Source organism: Manacus candei, unplaced genomic scaffold (assembly GCF_025592945.1).
Source record: "Manacus candei isolate 608988 ecotype Guabito, Panama unplaced genomic scaffold, ASM2559294v1 h1tg000057l, whole genome shotgun sequence".
In the NCBI taxonomy this organism is placed as follows: domain Eukaryota; kingdom Metazoa; phylum Chordata; class Aves; order Passeriformes; family Pipridae; genus Manacus; species Manacus candei.
Window position 1 is genome coordinate 8,842,996 of NW_026138105.1, and position 21,660 is coordinate 8,864,655.

The following is a 21,660-nucleotide window of genomic DNA, read 5'->3' on the forward strand; positions in this document are numbered from 1 at the left end:
CCCCAAAAAGTTCTTGAGTACATTTAATATTTATTGTTAATGCTTCTGTAATTTTGCAGCTCCTGCAAAAACGTTGCAATTCTTTCAAGAGTACAATGTTTATAGATCAACAGGCAAACCAAATGAATTTTTCTAAACATGCACAGTTTATGATGACATTACTGTTTGCTTGCTGCCCTGTATTCTCAATAAAACATAAAAATGATTAAGCCCTTAAAAATCCCTTGCTATCTAAAACCACTATAATTTTGTGACTATCTTTAATCTCAGAGGTTTCTCAAGTGCATTTTATAGGGGAGAACAAATATTTAAACAAAAGGCAAATTACAATACAACAAAAAGCCGGTGTCCAACAGACTATAAATTCCATAATCTCTTCACTGTGTTCCCTCTGTCTTCATTGAAAAAGACACAGCTATTGCACTTTTTCCTATGAAACAACACTGTGAAGAAACATGGAATTATGGTCACCATTGTATAAAATGTACAGGTCAATAATAACATTTCCTACCTTGGGTAGCTGTGGGTTTATCTTCTTTCTCTGCCTGGGTAAGCCATACTGGGCTGTGCTGGTAAAGCTCTGCTGTTCTCTCTGCTGATGACCCTAATCTGTTCCCCAGCCACTGGAATTCATGCCATGCTGATGACAATGCGGGTCATCTCCTGGTAAATCTCCTGGCCAAGCACAGCACTCTGCACAGAGCAGCAGCAGAAAACATACCCTAAAGTCAGCTCTAATCTTAAGGTAAAGTTGCAGTTCTGTGCTGTTTCCTACAACAGGACAATATTTTGGAGGTTAGTTGATGAAGCAGATGAAGATATTATTTTTTAAATTTTGGGCACCTGGATTCAAAGCAAAAGTAATTTTGCAGTGTCATCCAAGTTCTCAGCTGTCCATTCTACAAAATCTGGCATAAATAGCCTGTGGAGGGACCCAGGATCTGCAGAGCAGAATTCAGGTACACTCAAGTTTTAAGAATCTTGTCCATTACTTCCTCTTTTAATGTGTTTATTGACTTGTGTTGGCTATGCTACTTTTTAAATGTGGTTATGACAGAATAGCATGGTAATGTAAGACATTTCATCCACAGTTGATGCTACCATTGAAAAAAAAGTTTAAAAACCACCCAGGTGACATTAATGGTCCCCCAAAAAACTGTTGACAAGAACTCACTCAAATGTTGCTACTTGCCATATTAGAAAACAAACTTCTTAGCAAGGCATCGACAAGTTGAACAGGCTCTAGGCACATCAAAGTTCACAGCAAGGGCAATTGTTTCATTTAATTTGGTGTTAAAAGGATGGAGTATATGATTAGGAAAATACCACATATATTGGTCATTTCATTCTATTCTAGCTGATATATTCAGCTGGACTATATGCATATTATCTAGCTGATACTATTTTTTCGTTCATTGTTTTTAAACTTTTTGATTAAAGGACTGTCAGACTGTTCTGGAGAAAATGTGTAAAAGCCATTGTGTGCTGAACTTTTTGTAATATACACGTCTGAGAAGGAAGACTTTTACTTAACAATGGTACTGTTACAGAGCTATAATTTTTACTGTTCAAATAACATCAAATACTCTCTCTAGTAGATGCAATATGAAATTATTGTAATACACATTGCAGAGGCAATATAATTTCAGCCCACCCAATAGCTTCCTACATTTCTCCTCTTTCAGCATCTCACCGTGCTTGCTGGTGGCTGCACAAAGACTGTAGCACTTCTCATGGTCACGTTTTTTTGGCTCAACAAGCTGACTTGGGTCAACAAAGGCTGTGAAGACCAAGGGAAGAAGTAGGACAGCACAGCCAGGCAAGAGGGATGGCAAACACAGCATTGTCTCCTTTTATGAAGGTAAGCAATTAGCTCAGCTCAGTTGTAACACGTAAACTTACCTTTAGAATAATTTAGTTCTAGAGCAAAAAATAAAGCAAAGCTGTCCAATTATTGAAGAAAGAAAATAACAGGTCCTGTGCAAGTAAAAGAAAAACCTTCACGTTCAGAAAGGGAAGGATTCTGAAGTGACTCAGTGCTTCCACACAAGGGCTCTTTATCAGCACTCTTCAATTCTTCCATAAACGTGACCCTGCACAGACTGCTGACCTTCCCTTTGAACCAACCATCTGTCAGGGTCAGTGGCTTGAAAAGGTTGCAGTTACTAGAAAATGGGTGCTTAGGTTTACTTAGTATTTATTGACATTTATTGGAAATGTGCTAGACTGCACAGTTTAACTGCAAGTAGAGACCACAACAGACACATCAGCAACATTGTAGGAAATGGTGGTTCAAGTTTTTTCTGCTTTTTTCCAAAGCAAACAACTTTACATTTACAGTTAACTGCTGTGTGACTGAACAGGTGCTGACACCCATTGGTTGGGAGGGATCAGTCAGAGACCACACCACTGATTTATTCACCCCACATTCTTCCACCTCTGCCCTTTCTGCTCCTCGTGTTCCTTCCCCTTTCCCCCCCCCACACTTCTTTCCTCCTGATCCTTCAGTTTTGTCCCTCCAGCTGTAGATCCTTTCTTACCCACAACCTCCTCCATTCCTTCCAACCCCAGAACCCCCAGGTTCTCTGCCCTGCCTTAGGTCACTCCCACTGGTGCACTCATCCATGGCATCCCCCATTCCTCACAGGGATTTTGAACACAGATCTCAGTCCAAGGAGACTGAAAATCTTTCCACAAGATGGAAAGATTTTCCACAGCAAACTGTGAAATGTGGTCACCAGTTAATGTGTCAGATTTGCAGAAAAGCAGAGTTATTAAGAAGTAAAAAATGTGCAGCTGTGAATGTCCACTTCAGGATATGCATTTCAACAAAAGAAGCCACTCACTCCAGAATATTTCTTCACCTTCACCCTACTTATTTCAGATTACTCACCTCGTAATTATAAAACCCAAATAGACCAGAAAGTTTCAGGAACTAGTCACAATTCAAATAAAATTTTATTTAAAAAGCGCCACATACAGAAAGCCATACTCTGACAGAATGAGAACGCAGGCACGTAAATAAAATAGAAGAAAGAAAATTATTATCTTTCAAGAAGTTGTTGAATGCCTGCAAAAAATTAAACATTCAGTGCAGGGCCAAACTGAGTTCATACTATGCAGCCCTTAAGTGCAGAAAAATTTGGAAAAGAAAAAACTTTTAAAAAATCAGCTGATGGTAATGGCTAACCAAACATGTAAAATGAGTTTCAAGCAAAGCATTTTTATCAGAAATGATGGTACAGTTTTGCAGAAGTTTCACATACTTTAAAAATTGAAATGCTATTTCACTTGTAATAATCTGTAAAAGCATGGCAAACCTCAATGACTTTAATTTAGTATGGTAGTCTCAAATAATTTCATTTTAGAAAAATATTTAGAAGAGTTAAATTTTTAAAAGTTATTTATCTATATACCTGTTTTCTTCCCCCAACACAAACCTTACAGAAGAATGTGTTCTTGTGTGATTACCACTGAAAATAACCTCTGGTTCTCTACACAGCAGACACTACTCAATAGGCAATCTGATATAACAGAAATGGCATGCAAAATAAAATATGCTGGGACAGGTGACATTACACTTCTTAAAGGCTAAGAGGGAGTCTTGAAATCACTTGTAAGATTAGAATCAAATTTCCAGGAAAAGCCTCTGGCACCAAAATACCACCATCAGCTAATTCAGGGCTGTGCCTTTGCATTTTTCTGTCCCACTGAAGGAGCCTCACGGGACAGAGCCCCTGCTGAGGTCCCCAGCACTGCCAGCACACTGGCACACGATGTAAGGAAGGATGGCAAGGTCTGACCTTTAAGTTCCTGCAGCAAATGACTGGTGACAGTACCAAGAACATACAACGAGTACCAAGAACTGCAGAAGATTAAATGAAACCCTTGAGAACACAAAGAGCCTTGTGCTGTGAGCAAATTAATCTGGAACTCAGAACACTGTTTAAATTAAAGGACAACACAATATTCAGTTGATGTAGCACGTTATCTTTGGAGTGTGATCAGATTAACATGTATATTGTTAAATATTACTTCCTTTTATGTTTAGGTACTCTTTAGCTAAATTCACAAGGGGTTTTTTGTCTTTAATTGGTTCTTTGAAGTGAACACCTACTATTGTAGCAGCTTGCAAGATTTTAAGGCTCTATGCTTATTGTACCCCTTTATTTAATAAGCTTTTAAAAATGGAGATACTTATAGAAGTTAAAGGTAAATTTTATTTTAAGGTACTGCATGCCCAGCTCATTAATGTTGCATTTAGGAACAGAAGGTAGGTCTTGGTAGGTAAGAGACAATTTGATGTTTTACCTACACTGACTGAAAAATAATTTGAGTACCATATTAGTTCACCCCATTAAACAAGTTAAAAAGCTTATCAAAAATATTTTGTACATTCTTTTGTATTTCAAGCATCAAGTAATAAGCTCTCTGTTAAACCGAGTTGTGTCACACAACTGTCAAAAATCAACAAACAGAACAATGCTGGAACAACCATTCTGCTTAATTTTGGGCTTGGTCCCAAAAGAGGTAGTCCAGAAGTCACATACAAAATAAAAGTTCCACAGAAATCAGCCTAACATGCCAGTGTCCTCCACCATGTGCAGCCTCATCACTAAGTGAGGCTATTTCGTATCTGCAAACATTCTAAGTTAGTGTTCATGTAAATACAGGAACTAAACTTGAAAATGATTTCTTCATCTGTAACCGAAATTCGGTCCAGCTGACCCAATATATTAAATAGCCTTTGAACCTCAGCCTTAGTAAGAATTCAGCTTTTCTCCAAATTAAATTTGTGTTGTGCCTAATACACAGGTATGCCTTTAAATAACAAAGGATACATGTATTTAGGCTTGGAGAGAAGCTGCAGATCGTTAAGCCTCATTAGTGATACAGGTATAAGTACTATCATTTCTCTACAAACGCTGCTGCTGCCATGGAGTTCCTCATGGTTCCTCTTGCTGAAGCTGCAAACTCTTCGATTTCAGCATTCAGCCTTTTAATTACCCATTCCAGTGCTTCCCGGCCCTGCAGTTAAAGAAAAGGTTAGCATAAATCTTAGTAAAGAAGTAAATTGGTTAGGTCCTGTCTTACTGGAAATGACAAAAGAAAAGGCACAGAAATACGTGCCTCTGGTATTTTTTATTTCAATAACTGGAGTACTGCAGGAACATGTTCTGCCTTACATTTCATGAAAACAATCCATTAGGTCAGCAGTGCTCACATTATGATCCACAAAAGCCCTTTTAGCCAGGTTGTTTTATTGTTCTTGAGGCTGAACTCAAGACACCTTTGGATTCCTAGAGGACAGACTCTCAATTAAAACAACATGTCATTACTCCCACAGAACTACTTCAGATCTGCCTGGATGTACATCCTTTTTCAACAGCAAAAACTAACAGATGGCATCAAGAGGGCAGCATAAGAATGACAGTGCCAGACTGTCAAGTGAGTGCAGATGTTTTCTCTGGTGAGGATTCAGAGACCTTTGGCAAAAATAATTTATTATCTTCAATCACAAGAGGAAAAAGAGGAAGAAGTTCACCACACTGAGCATTCAGTCAGCATTTACTCTGCAGTAAAGGCAGTAGAACTATGTGGCCCTTTCCTAAGACTGCTGACAAAGCCAAAAAGTAAAACAGAGGCTTTTATTCCCTTTGACATTCAGCCAGTGTTAACATATTTTGCACAAAAATCATACTTACTTTTTTAGCATTAGAAGAAATTGTGTTTGCCATTAGCCCTTCTAAGTAACTGCTGAGACTGACACCTTTGACAGATATTATTGCTTCTTGTGTCAGAATGGTTCTGAAACAGAGAGCAGGAAGCTGAATTATTCCGAGTAGTTTAAAAAAGAATGCACTGCTGAAAGCAATTCACTCCTCTCCAAAAAATGCATTTCCTCACCAGCCTGGTTGTGTAACACAGAACTGGTTTATGCTTCTACTCATAAAATAAAAGCCAAGAGTGCCCACCAAGTCCAAGTGGCACTCAGCCATTTCCATCTTTAGCAGCAGGACATTAAGAGTGGAAACACAAGATCTGGAATACTAGGAAAACAGTATTAAAAAACATTCCCTTCAACAACAGGGATTTAACAGTTCTGACAGTCATGAGAGAAAAAAATTCCTATGTCAGAATCCCTGGAATGATCCTTCAGAGTTATCACTGCTTCCAGCAGTACAGACTCAGTAAGCTCTAAATTTGCCTTAAAAAAACCCAACCAACCACCAAAACACAAACCTCCAAAATTAATGACTAAAGGCAGATAAATGTGCATTCTAGTGCAGAGTCTCTGCTCAGGCTGACGGAGAGATCAGAAACAGGGGCTGGAAACTGCAGATGTACAAACTCAGTTACAGACAGGACACCCCTGAACAGCTGAACTGGGCTCCTTTACAGCATGACCCGAAGTGCCCCAGAGGTGCTCTGCAGAAGCAGTGCCACTGGAGGAAATGACAGTCCATTTAATCCTTTTTTAAAGTTACCATAACAGAGGCCATGTAAACCTCATCTTCTGTTCAAGGGAAACCATGGAAATTTTCAAAGCAAAGTCTGTACTACTTCAGAGCAATCTTAGAGCAGAGAGGTACTTACTTGTGTGGCTCATGAGGGTGTGGTTTGTAAACAAGCCTCTCATCTACTGACACGAGGTTTGTAAATGAAATCTGTAGAGCAATAGACAGGATCACCCCTTGATACAAATATTAAAGGGATTAAGCAAATAAAACTGCAGTTTCAAAACTAATGCTTATATTGTATTTAAACATTACACTTTTCCTCCAAGTATAGGGTTGTAGAACAAGACAGAGAAATCTCCAAGTTCAGCATTTGCTGATCTATTTCTCTTATTTTTTTTGCATCATTTACTAGCTACCACATTTATAAGAACATTTCCACAGTGGGATCAGACAGATGGAGTAGTACAGAGGGCAAAGAGTTACACGATTATTGTAACACTTGTATTGTTCTAATGCAATTTTCAAGTTATTTTTAAGATGACTTTCCTTTTCAAATGCACAAGGCGCTGTTATACCCTGTAATCCACTGCAGTTGCACAAACACAGCTACTTACATTACAGGATTTAAGCTCCATTGTTTTTTTCACAGGGTCAACAACTGAGTGCTCCTGAACATATGTCCTTGTTCTGCAGGTGCCAATGAGCTGGAGGACAGGCAAACATAGATGGGATTAATTATGCAATTTTTCCTGCCTTTAAATGTGTAAGTAGTGATAATTGCATTGAACAGACACCAAGACAACAGAATTAGGGTTTAACTTAAAAGAAAACTCTTGAGTTGAGGTCGATTAATCCTCCCAGTGGAAGCAATCTTAGATCCAGACAATCTCTGGCTATTGGGAAGTCACTATGTGTACTGCTGTTGAGCCTTCCTGATACATTAATGCTTGTGTTTTTAAACCATTAAAGTTACGAAATGATACAAGTCTATTACAACACCTGGCTCACGAGCTTCCCTTCCCTGCAGGGATCCCTTTCTGGCTCTGTGACGAAATACTCACCGATTTCACAATGGAGGGAATTCCCCACTCTGTGCTCAGGAGCCTGTGGCTGTGCAGCTTCCCACTGGGATCCACGTGTCTGTCCAGGACATCGACTCCAACCACGCTGGGGTTCATGGGATTTGGATATTTCCTCATGGCAGCTGTGGTCACAGTTTCCCAGGGGTGGCTGAGGAAACAGAGGCAGGACACAAAGTTGTACACCTTCGGTTTTAACAGGATTTCTATTAAAACTGAGTGACACATGTCACTTGATTTATGTCTTTAAAGCAGTTCCATTTCCGCTTCTCAACCCTACACATATCCTTCCTAGAGAAACACCTCTATTTCATGGACTGGACAGTGCCACATGTAAGTCAAACATACAACACACCTCATTCATCTGGTGTCATATTATATCATAACTTGATAAGAACGTTTCCATGTGACATAATGTTAACGTTAAACACTGTGCTTCATCCAGATTTCAGTAAAACTGGATTGATTTATTAAGTTGTTACTCTCCTCTAACGAGTATTTCCCTCGGATTATTTTTAACATAGGTCCTTTGGAGCACTTGAGCCCCAACATGAAGGGCCTCAGTGTGCTTCGCTCAGCGCTGCCCCTTGAAGGCGAGGGCAGCACTATAGCCCTGAGCAGCGCCGACACAGCGGGTGGGTCCGTGCACACGTCCGCAGCACACAGGGACAGCCCCGCACAGGGACAGCTCCTGCCGAGGTCCCGGAGCCTTCCCCGCAGGCCGTGACCCCGGGCCCGCAAGGACGCGCAAGGAAGGTCACGGGAGGCCGCGGCCGCGGAGCGGGGCAGGGCGGGGGCGCGGAGCACCCGCGGGGCGGGCGGGCGGCCCCGGGGAGGCGCAGCCACCGCAGCCCCGGCCCGGAGGAGCTCCGCCGTGCTCGGGTCCGGCCCCGCCGCCCCCCACCCTGCCCGGCCCTGCCCTGCCCAGCCCGGCCCAGCCCGGCCCGGCCCCGCTCACTCGAACACGTGCTCCGAGGTCCAGATCTTCATGTCGGCGGCGGGGCCGGGCCGGGCCGCTCCCCCGCAGCCGCCGCTGGCACCGCGGGCCGGCACTGCCGGCACTGCCGCCACGGGTCTGCCGCCGCCACCGCGCGCCTGCGCGGGGCACGCCGGCCGCGCCCGCCAATCGCCGCGCCGCGCCGCCGTGACGTCACGGGGCCGGCCCGGCGTGTCCGGGCAGGGCGGGGCGCGGGCAGCGCAGCCCGCGGGCGGGGCGAGAAGGGACCGGCGCCGTGTCGGAAACTCGAGTGTCCGTGTGGGTGTCTGTGGGCCCGGCTCGGTTCGGGCCGGCGCTCACACGAGGCTCACACGGCCCAGCCTGCCCGGGCCGTCCCGCCGGGTGCGGCGGAGCCTCAGCTGACCGATGACGTCAGCGCGGCCGCAGGTGACAGATGACGTCACGCCGCAGTTCCCGCGGCCGGCCAGCAGGGGGCGCAGGGAGCCCGGTGACGTAACCGGCGGCGGTGTGACATCACCGCGGGCGGCGTGAGGGTGACACCGCCCGGGCGGGCCCGCGGGGTTTGAGGGTGGTTTTGTAAGTGCTTTTGTAACGGGTTTTGTAAGGCCTTTCATAACCGGCGGCCGCGCTGTCCCAGCGTGGAAGGGTTTCCACGAACTGTCCCGGACCGTGTCAAACCCGAATGATTTACGATGTTGATAACGCTTTGTCGGCTGCAGCAGCAAACAAACCCACATGTCCGCTGGCGCGGCATCACGCGTCTTCTAAAATTCTCGGCCCTATTGAACGTCCCTTGAGTTTTGTGGAATTTTTGCTTTTCTTCAAGCTGCCGGAGATCATTTCAGGGACGCAGCACAGGGGGAGCGACTGCTGTGCGCTCATGAGGGCACGGAAATTGCCTCGCTGGAAAAAGGGGAGAGGGAAACTTCCCAGAGACCAGTTACTGCACCCAGTGCCAGAAATCCCGGCCTCACATTCAGGGGCTGTCCCCTGTGCATCTTCTTGTTCACACTGAACATCAAATCCACCAGCTGTGTTACAGACAAACTACTATTTAATGATACAATACCAGATTCAGTCAGTAGCAGATGGTTAAATGAGAGCTGCTAAGAGAATAAATTATTGTCGGCGATACCAACTGATGTCACTTTTCCCAACTCTCTCACCTCACAGGAACCATCCTAAACATTAACATGCTGGTGATATACCATAATGTACAGAGTTATTTCTGGAAGATCAGTTCTAAATACACGTAGTTTTAATAGCCACCCAGCTGTTTTTGCAACTGGAGAATTTTCCAAAGGATGTTAAAAATGCAAAGCCTTTTGAGAAGTCTCAGTGTGACAAGCAGTTGGGGAAGATGGTGACCCTTAAATAGACCCATCCCTGATCCATCAGTCTGCCTTTAGCCTCTCATCAGGGTATTTTTCTGTAAAAGAAATGTTATCTACTGGAAGCAAAGCAAAATGTCATCTCCAAGAAAGAAGCATGCCAACATATGGTGCAGATTAGGAGCTAGATTTCAGCAGTTCTTGCTCACAGAAACTTCAGGTTATTTAAACAGGAGTTTTGTTAAGTTTCTGTATCTGAGTGATATCAAGGGCAGAAAGACTTATAAACCTGACTTGTAAGAGGCATAACAAAGTCATAAATAATAAAGCCAGATTTTAGGAAAATTTGTAACTGCAGAGGAAAAAGTGGCACATCCTAAACATTACAATTCTTTACATTGGTGATGTTGCATCTTGAGAATATTTTGTACATCTTTATGACCAAGAATTTAATACTGTGACATTCAATATCTTCCCCCCTATATGTTGACATTATATGTCTAATAATTGAAATCAAAGAAAATATTATTTCAATTAATTCTGTCCAGTCCCAGGCACTACCAAGATGAACACTGAGGACCGTGATGGACATCTACAAAAGAATATAAAACTCTCTGGAAACCCAGGGTGAGATTCCTTAGTCCATATATGGCTTTCAGGAGCTGTTTGCTCACAACTTCTGAAGGCAACTAATGCACAAAATGGGCCTTGTGATCAGATGTTTCATATGGATTTTGGCAGAGCAATCTCCTTGGCATGACTAAGAAATACTTGAGATGGCTCTAGGAATTGTGTCTGAATGTGCTCTGAGGTCCCAAAGAATTTATTTGCAGAACAAGGGCTTATGTTTTTATGTTTCTTCCAGACCTGTGTTTGCCAGCTGGATCACATGTGTTTTCTGTGTATTCCACTCCCCGTCCATGGGGCTTCACATGCTCAAGAACAGTCTTTTAGACTTCAATTTCCACAAGTCCTCATCTGTGCTGAAGTAGCTTTTCCTTCCTTTGCAGATACTTGTCACCACAGGCACAATTACACCACATAACTCTCAGGGATGTGACTTAAATAAAGGAGATCCAATGTCTCAGGTAATGGCAAACTGAGATTTCCAGACAGAAAAACCTGAGAACAATTCAGAGTGCAAGTGTCCTGTTGTAAACCTGTGCACTCAATATGAGGGAAGAGTGTTTGGTACTTTAATTATGGAAGCAGTGAGGAAAGCCTAGGGTAGCATTCACAGAATGTAATTAGGAAGCTCTTAACAGGAGCTAATGCATATTCCAAAAGGATTTAAAGTAGTTTTTGGCTGAAGAGAGAATGGCCTCTTCATCTTGACCATGGAATTGCTTTTTCTTGGAGAAGCTCTGAAAGGCAGAGTTGCAGTCAGAAACTAGATATGAAAGAGGTGTATAGAAGATGATAAATCTTCCATCAGATTCTACCCTGGATCTCATAATACCCACAGAGGGAATGACACACCCCAACGAACCCTCTGTAAACTTACAGGATATTCTGACCAAATGGCACAGGATCTATAAGCAAATGAATTTACTATTCCACTCACACTTGAAGTCATTCTTAACAAGTAAAAAATTAAAACCTTGGGATAAGATCTTCAGAAACCTGTGGCCACCTGATGTGAAACGATAGCATGGGATATGAACTGCTAATTGGTCACACTGCTACAGCTCAGTTGGTTTTAGCTAATTAGAGCTAAGAACATCAAGGGGAGACTGAGATTTTGTTACCTAGAATTTAATATCTCTCCCTTCCTTGAATAACACCCTCCACCTTGAAAAAAAACCCAAATCCCATCAATATCCTGCCCCCCCCCCCAATAAATTCAAACCCAGACATTATCTTTGGTTCAGAACACAGAGTTTAAGTTAGGGCATATTAAAAATGTGCATTTTTAATAGAATGATCTGGCACTAGCCCTGGGACAAACATTTGGTTGTCAGATGCCTTTTATTTTATTCATCTGCCATAAATGTGCTAAGAGTCTTAGAGCTGCACACCTTCAGAGGGCTGTTGCCTCACATACCTCCCTTATGGAGCATGTGATAGGAGTACTGCAGTTGGGAACCACACTGTCTAACACTGCCTACACTAACCAGGCTCTGGTGCTGTTTATATAATTTGAATGCAAATAATTATTTTTCTTATCAGCTTTCCCTCCCACCTGACAGCACACAAAATGCAAACCCAGTGCACACAGGATCCCACCCAGCTGCCCAACTCACCTCCTCGCCCTGAGCGCTCCAGCTGCTTCCAGTGTTGGCCCTTCCACCTGCTCCCTGGGCTGTTTTGAGGTGCTCAAATTGCCACAGGGAAATGATTTACCACATTATACAGCTGCCCTGGGATTAATGCCTGGCAGCAGAGGTCTTAAACATGGCCCTTAAATGCCTTTTGGCTAGTGAATGATCTGATTTCAATTTAAAAACTGATGCAGGATTTGTGCTGTTTGACTTGTTAGACATAAAATTTTTGACTTTTTTTTTTTTTATTGTTTAGATTGCGCAGTTTCCTTGACTTCCATAGTTCAGGCAGGTTGATTTTGGTTGTACAAACAGTTCCATCTCATCTGTGTCATTAGTGGGAGCAGCAGCTGCCACCAGGTGTTTGACTGGAGTGCAGGTACCCGGCGGGGCACAGCTCACGGATGCAATCTGACTATTCTGTTGTCTGGGAAACAGTCTCTTAAACTCTGCAGAATATGACAGTTACCAGCCAGATAATGTTTTCTCTTGCAAGCATCACAAATGTGCATGTGATCAAGTAGGCAGATGATAATCACATGTTATCACCCACAACTCATGAGCAAGCACAGTAACAGCACAATTAAAGACAAAACCACAAATTTTAAAGTACTTTGAAAATGCTGATGATTTTACGTTGTTTGGAAATAATCGTGTTTCTCCCCTTATCTGATCCTTGTGTAATTCTAAAGACAACAGTTCTTATAAAAACACACTGTGCTCTCAAACATTTGTTGAATGCAACTTCCAGTGCTAAGCCTTGAAGAACCAGCGACGACAGGTCGTGGTCAGAATTCCGTGTTAAATCACAAACACAACTCATGGTCTTCAAACTTTGCTCCAGTGTCCAAAATTTGTATCAAGCTCTTTGTTTCAGAAATCTTGTGCTTGATCAGCTATCTTTGGACATGGTTTAAAGAAACCACAACGTGGAAATAAAAGTTGAGAATTCCTCATACACAAACTACTGCATGGAAGTGGCCACTTACCCAGGCAGTTGTCACCAAGACAATTATCAGATCAATTATAAACCAAACAGTCTTGTTAACAGCCACAAACTTAAATTTAAAATATTTCATAAAGGAATAAATATTTGTAAATGTAGTTTTAACAACGAGTAGTCTTCTCACAAAGCAACCATTTAAAATGCAATTTGCCATACCTAGGTCTTGCACATTGGACATTAAAGCACTTTCTTACCAGATGCCTCAATTTATTTTTTCTCTAAATTGAGTTATTTAAGAACCACTTCCAAGTTTCTGCACTAGCAAGTAATATTTGTATCAGTTCCACCACACTGAATCAATAGGATATCCATCAGGTTCATGATTAATAAGATGGTAAAATTGGAGCTTGAGCTTCTTAGTGTCAATGTATGGTTTTCCTGCTCAGAAATGAGGAGGTTTTATACACATCTTCTACTGCTGACAAATTCTGAGCATTCAGCAACTCTCTGCAATACATAAAATACTGTAAAGCAGTAATTATTAAACCCCAAGGTCTATAAAAAGGTAAGATGAAGAGCACAGAATCTACAGCAGCTCTTCTTTTTAATCAAGATCCGCATTCTAAGTCCGGGGCTCCCAAATCTCCAGTGGTATGAGTAGCATAGGAACAGAAAAAACAAATAGTGTGTGACCAGCTGAGCACTCCCTGAGCAGATGGACTCACACAGCCTCTGCTCTGCCAGAGCATGAGCAAGGAGAGCTCTGAGTGAAACTCTGATATTAATAAAAAGCCTCCACAAAGCTTCACCAAACACAGAACTTGGAGACAGCCCAGTATCAGAAGCAACTAAAACTTATTTACTTTGGTTACCCCACAATTAATGTTTGTTCCTTTTGTAAATGTGTGTTTCAGAGTGTCATATATATATATATGTATATCTATCTATCTATCTATATATCTTAATCCCTGCTGATAAAATTAGGAGTACTTTCAAAACCATCTGAACACTCCTACAAGGAATCTGCACAGATTTAAACAAAAGTTAACTACAACTACCTGTAAGAAAGACCCTTATTTAGAAAAGTGATGGTGAATATTCTTTTTGGTTCAATAATTATCCATCTGATAGTGAGGATCAAAACCATGAAAAAAAGTCTGCAGAATTAGGGTTTAGGCCAACCTCAGGTGTTGAATCTCTTCTATGCTAACTTAGAAAAGATTCTTTTCCAAAAAGTAATTCCTACCTCATCTGCTTGTAGGCTTTTTTTAAATGCCTATATTAAGAGTATGGTTTGTCATCTGTTTTTTAATTAGTGTATTTTTTTGTTGCCTCTTAGAGAATCTATTCAGCACAGGCATGCATTCCAAGAACTGAAATACTAAACCAAAAGAAAAAAAAAAAGATATTCTGTTTTCTGAAAATCATGGCTATAAATGAAGAGAAGGAGAACAACTGCTAACCTTGCTAAAACACTTGGAATTTCTGGAAGATGAACAAAATGGGATTATACCTGTCAGCTTTGTTAGTTAAAATGAGCACTTCAATTTAATCTGTCTTCAGAAATAATATGAGAAAGCACCGAGAGCTGTGACAGTTCACAGAGACTTAAGGGAATACCAGCCCTGGGAAGATGGAATCTTTACATGTAACAATCTGGAGAACAAACTCCTTGGCAATCATGACACATGTCTCAAACAACAAAGCTTATAGACTCTAAACTATTAAAGGAAATGTTAGGAAAAATGTTATCTCTAGTCAGAGATATTCAGATATTCACTGCTAGGAAATGTTTCCTTCACAAGCCACAATAACTAGTATTTTGTGTAGAAATAAAGAATAGGATATAACCTTCTTAGAATGGTTTGGGTTGGAAAGGATCTTCTTGGTGTGGATGAATTTGATTTTTAAAAAGCCAAGATAAAGATAAAAAATGTGAATTTACAGTCTAAAGGTGCAGTAACTAAATAGCAGAATCTATATAATTAGGCAGGAAGCTATTTACATCTGACACATTAAGTGATGAATGACCACTAACTCAAATAACACCTTATAATTGTGTCTCAGATTCTTTGATGGCTTTATTCAAGGAAATAAAAATTCCTCATGCCCACAGTAGTCTAGTGAAATAAGGAAGTATGAAATACGTAAGTAGTAGTGTCTCAGACGTTACAAACATGAAAATGTTGAGGAGATTTTCTCAAAGCTCTAGGATCAGCTAAGGACTCAATTCCCAGGAAAAAATTAGTGGGAGTTGAGCTTCCAACTCACATGTTATCTTTTTCAAAATCTGACTTAGATGGCTTTTCTGAGACAAGGGAATGGTTTCACCTTGATTTAAGAATTCACAGTTCCCAGTTCAGTCAACTGAGCCACATTTTCTCACTGCACTTTCTTACATTTTGAATTTCATTCCCATGCAAGCACATAAGGATGGGTGTGTGAAGGGATCCTTGCACAGAACACAACTTGAAAATTTGCTTTCCTGAAGTAGTTTTACTAATGACTGTTGGGGAGGACAGACCATCTTGTCCCTCAAATCTTTGCTAATAACAGAGATTTGGAAAGGTTGGTAATTTTTGAAAGGGCCCTGTAATTTTGTTATACATTTTGTTCCATTGCTGTATTTTTAATTTGGAGCAGCCTTGAGGAGTTTATTAAATTGCTCAATACTTCAGAGACCTAGTTTTTATTAAAATGAACCCTGAAAGGATAGTTTAGCAATGGATCTTTACAAACACAATCACTGAAATCTATACTATGAGGAGAGCTGTTGAGATGACTGTTTCCATAACAGCATCTACAGGATGGTCCTCAGAGACACAGGATACTGTTTCTATGGCAATGGAATGTCTGAGCCTCAAGGATGCATAGAAATCCAGTATGAAAAATAGGAACTAATATTATAGATTTAAGAGGCTTCCTTTTCACACTTATCTGTGTTTAGCCACTTGTCACCCTTTTCTTATACCTACATTGTAAACATTTTGGGTTGGTGACTCTCTTTAGCTTTTTTTTTTCCTAAAAAAAAATAAAATAGGTGGTATCCAGTCATTCTGTCTGTCCTCCTCTTACAACTTCTTAAACTGTTGGTTAATTTTAATCAAGTTACACTGTGGGACTGGTGTGTGTCTCCTGGCTGGGGCTCAGAGTGGTGGCACTGGTGGGATGTTCATACAGTGAGTTCAGTTCTGTCCTCTACTGAGGCTGAGGGCAGGAGGGACTGGAGAGGATGGAAAGAAAGGGTGAGGGTATAGAACATGCACTTATGGAGCTTTGTAAGCACTTCAAATAGGCAAGTAAATGGTAACAAGTAAATCAGGAATGTTAAAAGATGGCATAGGAACAATTTCAGTGTGGTAGGAGTGTCCACACAGCCACAGACAGACATGCAGATCAACCACTTTTTGTCTTAAGAAAACATGAATTATGTCCCTGTTAAGTAACACCAGTTTTAGCAACACTGGTGCTCTCAATTCTTTGTGCTTTTCCATATTCCTGTATCCTGACTTGGCCAGATATTTGGCTGTAAAAATTCTCCCAGATTATCCTACTGGGGTCAAATTTACAAAGGATCTGTAATATGTTAGATATTGGGCTTGACACTGAGCAGATTCACAACAGAACTTGTGCACTTCTTTGCAGGGGACCATCAGAAATTAAACCCAATGCAACTAAAAAGCAGAGTATTTTCAGTAATTTCAGAGCACCACGTCTGGAGCCTGAGTCTGGGTGCAGTGAGTGTCTGGATGCTGGAGACTTTTCTTAGCATGTACCCAGAATTTCAGGACAAGGAGATAACACATGTTAATAGCTGAAAAACTGCTGATATAATTTCGGTGTCTGCTTTTGAAAATCAGAGCCATTAATGGTGTCAATAAATTACAAAAACTCATGGTAATCCAATTACTGCTATTTTAAAACACTAAGGTTCCTTTGTAGCTATGGAAACAAAAATGCAGACATTAATGAGCAAGGGGGAAAAAACCCTGGTGTTTCCTTGACGACAGATAAAAGCAAAGCTCCATGAAACCCGAAGGGGAGAGGGACAGAAATACCTCTTACCATGACACACACAACTGAAATACAAGTCCAGTGCAATGACAGCCTTCACTCTGCCAGGAAGCTATAAGTGCTCCTTCCCATTTCCCACCTTTATCCATGCACGAGGCATTCTGTGTGTCCCACTGATTGTCTCTGTGAGGGTAACAATTGAAATGGCATTTTAAAGCCTGTGATAAGAAGCAGAACCCTTCTGGGCCGTGCCTGGAGCAGGTGAGTGTTGTACAGAACACTCAGACATCAGGCAAGAGGTAAATGATTGGTCCCAAATCTGAGACTGGTGCTTTGCAGTGTGAGTTTGACTCATGTGCTGCACAGGAAGCTCAGCATGGGCAGGGCAGACACCACCACTGCACACCCAGAGGTTGAAGGGCAGCATCATAAATTCTGGAGTGCATCATAAATTCTGTGTACATGTACAGATTTATACATAGTACCCCTTCTCCCAGTGAAAACCTGCCTAAGTGTCAGGTAAAATTATGACACAGATACAAGGAGTGTGCAACTGCAACTTAATTAGTAGCACCTGAAATTTAGCTGGCAGCTCTCACAAAATCCCAAAATATGGTTTGTCAGAGGAACTCAACACTGTTCAAAGATAATAAAACAAGAGAGGAATTGTAGGTAAACGAGAAGACACCAGTCAGATTACAGGGTTGCTTTCCAGTGGATAGCATATAGCCTAACAGAATATTGACATGTAAAATCATTAATAAAATTAATAAATAGGAGAATTAATTGGCAAATTTCCCATAGGCATTTCGGAAGAACTGAACTTTAAAAAAAGGTCTCCCTTTAACTCTATCCAGTTTACAGTACAAGTGAAGATCCCTTCATAGTGGGAAGGCAAGTGTATCAATTGGTTCAAACCCCTAAATTATTTTGTGTCTACAGCAATAAAGAGCTGGATTCTAAGCTACAGGAATGCAGGGTTTCCTTGACAACATGTTGAGAAAAGACACAACTACATGAAAACTTACAGGGAAAATTAAAAATCAAAATAGCTGAGTTGGCTGAATGGAGCAGACTGTGGACTGGGACAGTCTACCTGTGACTCTGTTGGCCTGGGTCATGGTGAGGGGAATGCTCTGTTTCTATATTTATAGTTACTGATGCTTCCTTTTACTAGTTTTGACACTGATCTGAAAGTTGGTTCAAATGATCAATGACTGTCAAATTCTATTCTCTTTTCTGTAAAACACATTTAAGTTAGTGTAGTTGGGGGTTTTCAGAACATTTCTGACTACTGTCAGTAGTTCTGGTTATGTGTTTTTCTATGACAAGTCAGAAACAGATGGAAAAATTAATATGTCTATAGTTTGTGCACGTACAAACCAGCAAACCTTCCTGCCTTTTTGAGTTGAAGCAACTGTTTCTCTGACAGCTACATTGCTTCTAAGTGTGTCATAATTGTAATTACTCATATTTAAGATGTGATATGCCTGAAAATTAATCATTAATCCAAGAGAAATTACTGCTAATTAATCCAGCAATCTATAAGACCTGGAAAGACACTTCGTATTTCTCCTGCAAAACATCTGTTTTGTAGAAGAGGCACCGTAACATCCTCCACTTTTTAACCTTTCAACTGCCAGGAAAAGGATGATTTGAGCAAAGAGGAGTAATTGGAGATCTTCATTCCCACCCAATCATCTGATGCTTTAGAAACAAAGCTGGACTCACACATCTGCCTTTTCTCTCTGATGTCCAAGTTTTTTCTTGGATTGTAGACTGTCCTCATAAATTAATTCATGAAACAGTCCTTCACTATACCTTTTTATGGTGAACTAATACTAAAAATCTAAACCAAATAACCCCCACATCAAACTGTATGAGGATTCAGCATTTAGAGCCTCACCTAAAACACATTAAATCTAAACCTGGAAAAAAAGATTTGTGGGTTTTTAGTGGAAGGTGGTTTGAGGCTGGATTTTTTGTTTTCTTTTTTCTTTTCTCCTCTGGGTGTGTGTCCAGCTCTGCTGCTGGGCTGTGAAAGGAACCCAAGCACTTTAAAGGAGACATTCCATTCTCAGTGAAACACTGAGTTGTGTGTGCACCCAGCTGAACCTTTTCAGTGCTGTGACTGCCTTTGCATTTTCTCAGCAGCCCTGGGGTCTTTTCCCTCTGGGATCCATTACTTTGTCTTCTGTTTTAGTTTTCCTTGAACTGGCTTTTCTTTGGCAAGTAGACTCGTGTTTGCTTCTAATGAAGCTACATCTCTCCCTTTTGCTGTTCAAGCACATTTTTAAGTTTTTTTCTCTTGGACTTCTTTTTCCTGTATGGCCTGACCAGTTTGTGAGGGTTACTGTCCTCTCTGGGTGGTGGTTTTTACTGGCTCAACAAGACAGAAGTGCCAGATGAATCCTACTAGGTGTTCTGCATTATTGATATGAGAGTAGTAGTTGGCTGTCCTGTTTCCTGGAATGCTTTGAATTTTTTTATACTTACTTTTTTCCCCAGACTTTTAATAATTGCTTTAAGAGATTCTGTGAATTTACAAAGCTGTGATCTTTGTGAAAAAAAAAAAGTCATGTTAATGGTGGAAATGTGCCTTTGGTCAAGTGAAAGTTGTGAAGGTAACCATGATTTCTCTACATTCAGAGTTCATGTCTATAAGGGAAATATTGCCATTTATGATAACCAATAGCAATATTTCATAATGGTTCTTCATGGAGAGCAGTCCTCAGGGGAGGATTAGGTGCATTTAGACATTCAGAAATGGTGACTTGGAAATACACCATCTACAGGGTCAGGATACATAGTTGTTCATGTCACATTAACCTTTCAGAGTTACTGCTTCAGGGTGTGTATTTTGTTACTAAACTTCACTGAATTGATTTAAGCAATTCCAGTTTGCAGTCCTCATCAGGCTGCACAATGGCACTCGGTCTGCATGAATGGAGCCCTGCTGGGAGCCACATTTCTTGTCTCTCCAAACATTCACTTTTCTGTATCAGCTGAGGCCACAGACATTTCGCCAGTAAAATATTCCTGGAGCTGACCCCAGCTGTTAGTGTGTACATGAAAGAAGAATTCAAGCTTCTACTGTGGCCAGTAGCCAGACCTCCTTGGTACCAAGGCTTAGTGCTGTGTGTTAGTGGCAATATCTCTGAGAGTTTTACCAGGTACAGAACTGAAGGTCGTTTTTCATTCACTGTTGGGTGATTCACTGCTCAAGTCCCTTTATCAGAGTCTTAGTTAAAGTTCAGGATTAGTAGTCTGAAGTCCTCAAGTCCAATCTTGCTGTTTTCACTCACACACTAAATTGTGCTGGTTTGGCATCCACTTCTGGGTCCTCAGCCCTGGGAACTCTCCCTGCTTCACCCTGTGGGCAGGAGATGAGCTGAGAACTGCCAGGGATACCCTGCACTAAACAGCAATGTGGGCATCACAAAGTGTCTCCTCTTTCCCATCTCTTTGCCTGTGTTTCCCTGCTTTTAATTGTCAGCACAACATCAAAGGCAATAGAAATCCTGAGTGATTTGGGGATCCTTTGAATATTTGAAAAAATAGATAGCTAAACCTTTCCACTCCAGAATGCACAAGCCTTCTGTCCAAGCACATGATTTTCAAGCTGGCTGTCTTCTCTCAAGGTACATGAAGATATATATTTAACAAGTGTTAGTCCCTGACTACCATGGAGCAGCCAAGGCATAAAGGCTCCTTGGAGTTTTCAAGCTCCTTTCTAAAACTGTTTTTTCTCTCTTTCACTCTTTGTGGTAAAAAATCCACTTGAGAAGTGTTCTTGTTTGTCTGACAAAAACCTTCCACCTGTCCCTCCCAACAACAGTGTGCCTGTAACTGTTTATATTCAGTCTCTTGTGTCAGCAATTTCGTATCAGCTTAAACAGCACTTTCCTCTCCTTCCCCTCGATGTTACAGAGAACATCCCCTTTGTCTCACTCCTGTTGGTCTCCAGTACTTACAACAAACATTCAAGTCTGTTTTCTGCCCAGTTTGGGTGAGTAAACCTGAGGCATTGCTGGACTACTGAACAAAAGTGGGTGCCAGCATGTTTTCTTTTCTGTGTTTTGTGGAATATTCAAGGAAATAGTCCTGGCCTCATTTTTCCTACCTGGCCAGTTGTGGAGTGGCTGCTCTGTCTATCCTATAGTGCTACTTGGTGCTCCCAAGATCTGGGTACCTATTTAGCACGTCCAAAGGCAGAAATACAGGTGTGCTCTGAAGACTTTTACCATGGAAATCTGGACAGCCTTCTGGAATACAAGCTCTTGTAGGTTAATTAAAAAACAGCAGCAAAACCCATAACAAAATGTTCACACTACGTAAAATCTAAAAACCTTCCTAAACAATTTACCTATTATTATTTTTTTTTTAATTTAGAGGATGAAGAAGAAACTTGCCTGTCTAAGTTAAAAAAAAAAAAAAAGCAACAAACAAACCTTAGGAAAAAAATAAAAGGCAAAAAGCGATAATTTTTCATTTGTGCCTGATGGGGTTGTGTGTGTGTGTTTTTTTTTTTTTTTAACTGTTTGCAAATCTTCAGTGTAATGGTTTGAAACCCAGTCGTGTCATTTCTTTACGCCCACACACAGAGCTGC

General features: G+C 41.2%; 1 protein-coding gene and 1 long non-coding RNA gene across 2 annotated transcripts; one reads left to right on the top strand and one right to left on the bottom strand.

Moving 5' to 3' along the window:
- The first annotated feature begins 728 nt into the window (after window positions 1–728).
- LOC127478003 (uncharacterized) lies at window positions 729–7,584 on the top strand. Its single transcript, XR_007907096.1, has 3 exons — window positions 729–959; window positions 1,686–1,861; window positions 7,489–7,584. It is a non-coding gene; the product is annotated as an uncharacterized LOC127478003 (long non-coding RNA).
- On the bottom strand, window positions 2,940–8,662 carry PRELID3B (PRELI domain containing 3B). Its single transcript, XM_051803117.1, has 6 exons — window positions 8,499–8,662; window positions 7,523–7,691; window positions 7,076–7,165; window positions 6,598–6,668; window positions 5,706–5,808; window positions 2,940–5,028 (listed from the first exon to the last, which is right to left on the bottom strand). The coding sequence occupies exons 1-6, from the start codon at window positions 8,528–8,530 to the stop codon at window positions 4,909–4,911; spliced, it is 585 nt and encodes a 194-aa protein (XP_051659077.1). The 5' UTR covers window positions 8,531–8,662; the 3' UTR covers window positions 2,940–4,908.
- Window positions 8,663–21,660: the final 12,998 nt, after the last annotated feature.

Bases quoted from the DNA above. Each gene is read 5' to 3' on its own strand.
- PRELID3B (XM_051803117.1), bottom strand. From the start codon at position 8,530: ATGAAGATCTGGACCTCGGAGCACGTGTTCGA. The intron at 7,166-7,522 runs GTGAGTATTTCG...CCTGTCCTCCAG, and splicing joins TTCCCTCCATTGTGAAATCG to CTCATTGGCACCTGCAGAAC. The intron at 6,669-7,075 runs GTAAGTAGCTGT...ATTGCTCTACAG, and splicing joins TGGAGCTTAAATCCTGTAAT to ATTTCATTTACAAACCTCGT.